The 3,541-nt window shown below is 43.5% G+C and overlaps 2 protein-coding genes across 2 annotated transcripts in view; both read right to left on the bottom strand.

Moving 5' to 3' along the window:
- SARC_08443 (hypothetical protein) overlaps nucleotides 1–725 on the bottom strand; it is a gene marked incomplete at its 5' end in the record, with an annotated part of 25,981 nt that extends 25,256 nt beyond the window's left edge. Inside the window, one exon of the mRNA XM_014297579.1 lies at nucleotides 591–725. Within this exon, the coding sequence (XP_014153054.1) occupies nucleotides 591–725 (135 nt within the window). The remainder of the gene's footprint in view (nucleotides 1–590) is intronic.
- A 211-nt stretch (nucleotides 726–936) lies between these two features.
- SARC_08444 (hypothetical protein) lies at nucleotides 937–3,305 on the bottom strand (the record flags this gene model as incomplete). The annotated part of the gene is made up of 4 exons (XM_014297580.1): nucleotides 937–1,125; nucleotides 1,378–1,487; nucleotides 2,133–2,389; nucleotides 3,136–3,305. Coding segments are annotated over 4 exons (726 nt in total), but the record flags the coding sequence as incomplete, so codon positions are not given.
- Nucleotides 3,306–3,541: the final 236 nt, after the last annotated feature.

The following is a 3,541-nucleotide window of genomic DNA, read 5'->3' on the forward strand; positions in this document are numbered from 1 at the left end:
ATATATATATGTACATATATGTATACATAAATAAAAATCACAATCGATGCCAAATAGACAATCGATGCACAACTCAGCAACAGTGATCTGCTCATTCACTATCAACTCCACCTACCACCACGGATAAATATCTCAGCTACTTCAGAAAGAAGTACCAACCACAATCACATTTCATTGTTAATATGAATTCAAGCAATCTCCGTGACCCACCGTGCGGTATGACTCAGTGCCACAGACTTGGCAATCATCTCAAACAAATGGCGGCACATTTTCAGCGAGTTCACGGACAGTTCGGTACTTCCGCGGTCTGCACTGATCCAGACATGCACCAGGGCCGCGTGCAATGAGACCGTTGTGTCCGCAATGATATCCAGCGACTCGCAGATGTAGTGGTCGAGTAAAGGGTTGCCCCCGTCTGAGTATAAGTCGTCGGAGAGTTAGTTTGATGTGCACTTGTTAACGGTCTTGTTACTTCCTAGCCTGGTCAGATCTACCCCTTATCCTTTGGGGCCGGTTCAGTAGTGTTTAGCCCGAGTACACTCCATGCAAGTGTACTTTGGGCTCGAAGAGACATCAAGCAACTCACATACATATGATGTGTCAGTTATGATAAGTTTCCGTTTGGTTGTATCTGAATGTGGTTTCTGAATGTGGTCCTGTGGTTGATTTGTGAAATGACTCATAGGCCACAGTTGTCGTGATCTCATGGCACTACTACTTTGCATGTTTATATAAGTCCTATAGTTCTGTAAATAGCTACCAATAGAGATGTATCTAAGTAACGTAGAGCTTTATATGCCTTTCAACAAGACGTCTATATATATATATATATATGCATACCAGGTTTGGGGGGAACTCGATGACACGCGGAAAACACATGGACAAGTGTGCTGAAAGCGCCCGCACTCAACGCAGGCAATCCCCAAGTATTGCATATTATCCAAAGCAACCGTTCCACTGTAGTCTGATGGCAAGACAATGCGTGGGTATAAGGGTAGGTGGAAGGTAGGTAGAATTCAGTGTATGCATGAGCGAGTCTCTATAGATCTGTGAGAAGAACTGCACGATTAGATCTAGATCAGTATCGGTTGTGTAGATGTTAGTACTATACAGAGACGCACAGTTCTACATAACACGGTTCATAGATATATAAATGTACATTCATGGATCATTGTCAATCACACACATGTTTAAGCATACACATCTATTTAGAATATTGACCATAGCAGACTTGCAAGTATATATGTATATATATATATATAGTATATATATGTTCATATATACATTGAGAGAGAGCGAGAGAGAGATTACGTGTAGATATGCAAACAAAACATCGACCGCTGCGATAGTAATTCTTCAGCGTTTCTGCAGTTATACCGGTAAAAAGCGGTACAGTTGAAGTGGTTCGACGGTTTGATTGGTCAGACTGATGGTGGCCGCTAGTAGAGCTGCTTCACTGGCCTTGTCAAAGTCAACTCTGCGCATGGCTGTAGGAAACAGATGAGTGCAAAAGAGTGCTATTAATAGAACATGACTATGAACGCATGAGTGTTCTATTAATAAAACAGGATTATGAACGCATGAGTGTGCTATTAATAGAACATGACTATGAGCGCATGAGTGTGTTATTAATAGAACATGACTATGAACGCATGAGTGTGCTATTAATAGAACATGATTGAACGCATGAGTGTGCTGTTAATAGAACATGACTATGAACGCTTGAGTGTGCTATTAGTAGGACATGACTATGAACGCTTGAGTGTGCTATTAATAGGACATGACTATGAACGCATGAGTGTGCTATTAATAGCACATGACTTTGAACGCATGAGTGGGCTATTAATAGAACATGACTATGAACGCATGAGTGTGCTATTAATAGCACATGACTTTGAACGCATGAGTGGGCTATTGATAGAACATGACTATGAACACATGAGTTTGCTATCAATAAAACATGATTATGAACGCATATCTTCTAACAACTCACAGAGATATGACTACGCCAATTGTCATGGGCTTCACCACCCATAAACCAATACGTTATCCTCTAAACGCCTGTTGTTGCGAGGTTTACGGTTAACGGTTTCCGATAGTCCCTCTCATACCACTCGTCCCGTAACACTCACCCGCTTTAGTCAGGAAGGTCAGGACCGCCGCACTCTGCGTGTGCACTGTGGTGACGCCCTTGACCTCCACAGTGAACAGCGCTTTCCCATTCTCGTACCATTTCTTATCATCGTACTGAGACATGCCACACCCTCCCCCCATACCGGCTCTGATAGTGGACAAATAACCAGTACTCAACTCCTGGGCGACCGGTAGGTTGCGCACGCCATCCTCCAGCAGATTGCCCAGAGGCCCCCGAAGCGGTACTACTGCGTAACTGGGTGGTCAGAGTTTAAAGGGTTGATAGAGGATTAGTAGGGTGTGAAGGGGTAAGTATAAAGGTATGGAGGCGTCGGTATTAGGGTGTCAAGGGGTAGGTATAGGGTGCGGAGGGGTAGGTATAAGGATATGGAGGTGTCGGTATAAGAGTATGAAGGGGAAGGTATAAGGGTGTGAAGGGGTAGGTATAAATGAATTAAGGGTTAGGTATAAGGGAAAGAAGGGGTAAGTATAAAGGTATGGAGGAGTAGGTATAAGGGTATGAATGAGTAGATATAAGGGTATGAAAGAGTAGGCGGAAATAAGGTGGTGGCATGAGGAGATACCTTCGTTAGACAGCTTTGTAAACTATCAAGTATATGTACATATACATATGTGTACCACCATCCAAAGATGAGTCTTTCCTCTATACATTTGTGTAGAACTACCCAAAGATGTGTCTTTCTTCTTACCAATCCGTGTGCGCTTACACATGGGTGAGAGATGAAGTGTGTGTAACTAGTAGTGCAACCAATGTGTATATAGATACACAATACACATACACGTATGTGACCTCTCCTATACTTCTGAGTATACGTCCACATACACAACACCCCCTTCCCACATACATGTACAACCGATACATACATGTACAACCGATACATACACATACACAACACCCACTCCCCACATACATGTACAACATACATACACATACACAACACCCACTCCCCACCCACACGGACAACCCTCTCATGCGCATACCCGATGGGTGGTAGCGCATCGCGCGCACTCTTCTTCTTATTGGCAGCTACGTGCGTAAACGTGATCTTCAGATGATGCTCTGTGGTCAGCCGTGAGGGCAAGAGTATCTTAACCTCGTCCATCATGTACGGTTGCTTGTTGTGGTACAGTACTGATGTGTGGTATGTGCTCTGTTGTATATGAATGATGGGATCTGGTTAGTATTACAGGAGTGTACTGATATGTGGTATGTGCTCTGTTTCATATGAATGATAGGATCTGGTTAGTATTCCAGGAGTGGCTTTATGGCTGTGTCAAATGGACAGGGTTGGGGTGGGTGGTGCCTGCTGTTAGGGTTTGAGGGTTTGATGGTGATTCGATGTGTGTTCCTATTCGACGTGTAGTATGAGTTCACTGTACTAATAAT

This window comes from Sphaeroforma arctica (assembly GCF_001186125.1).
Source record: "Sphaeroforma arctica JP610 unplaced genomic scaffold supercont1.759, whole genome shotgun sequence".
NCBI lineage: Eukaryota > Ichthyosporea > Ichthyophonida > Sphaeroforma > Sphaeroforma arctica.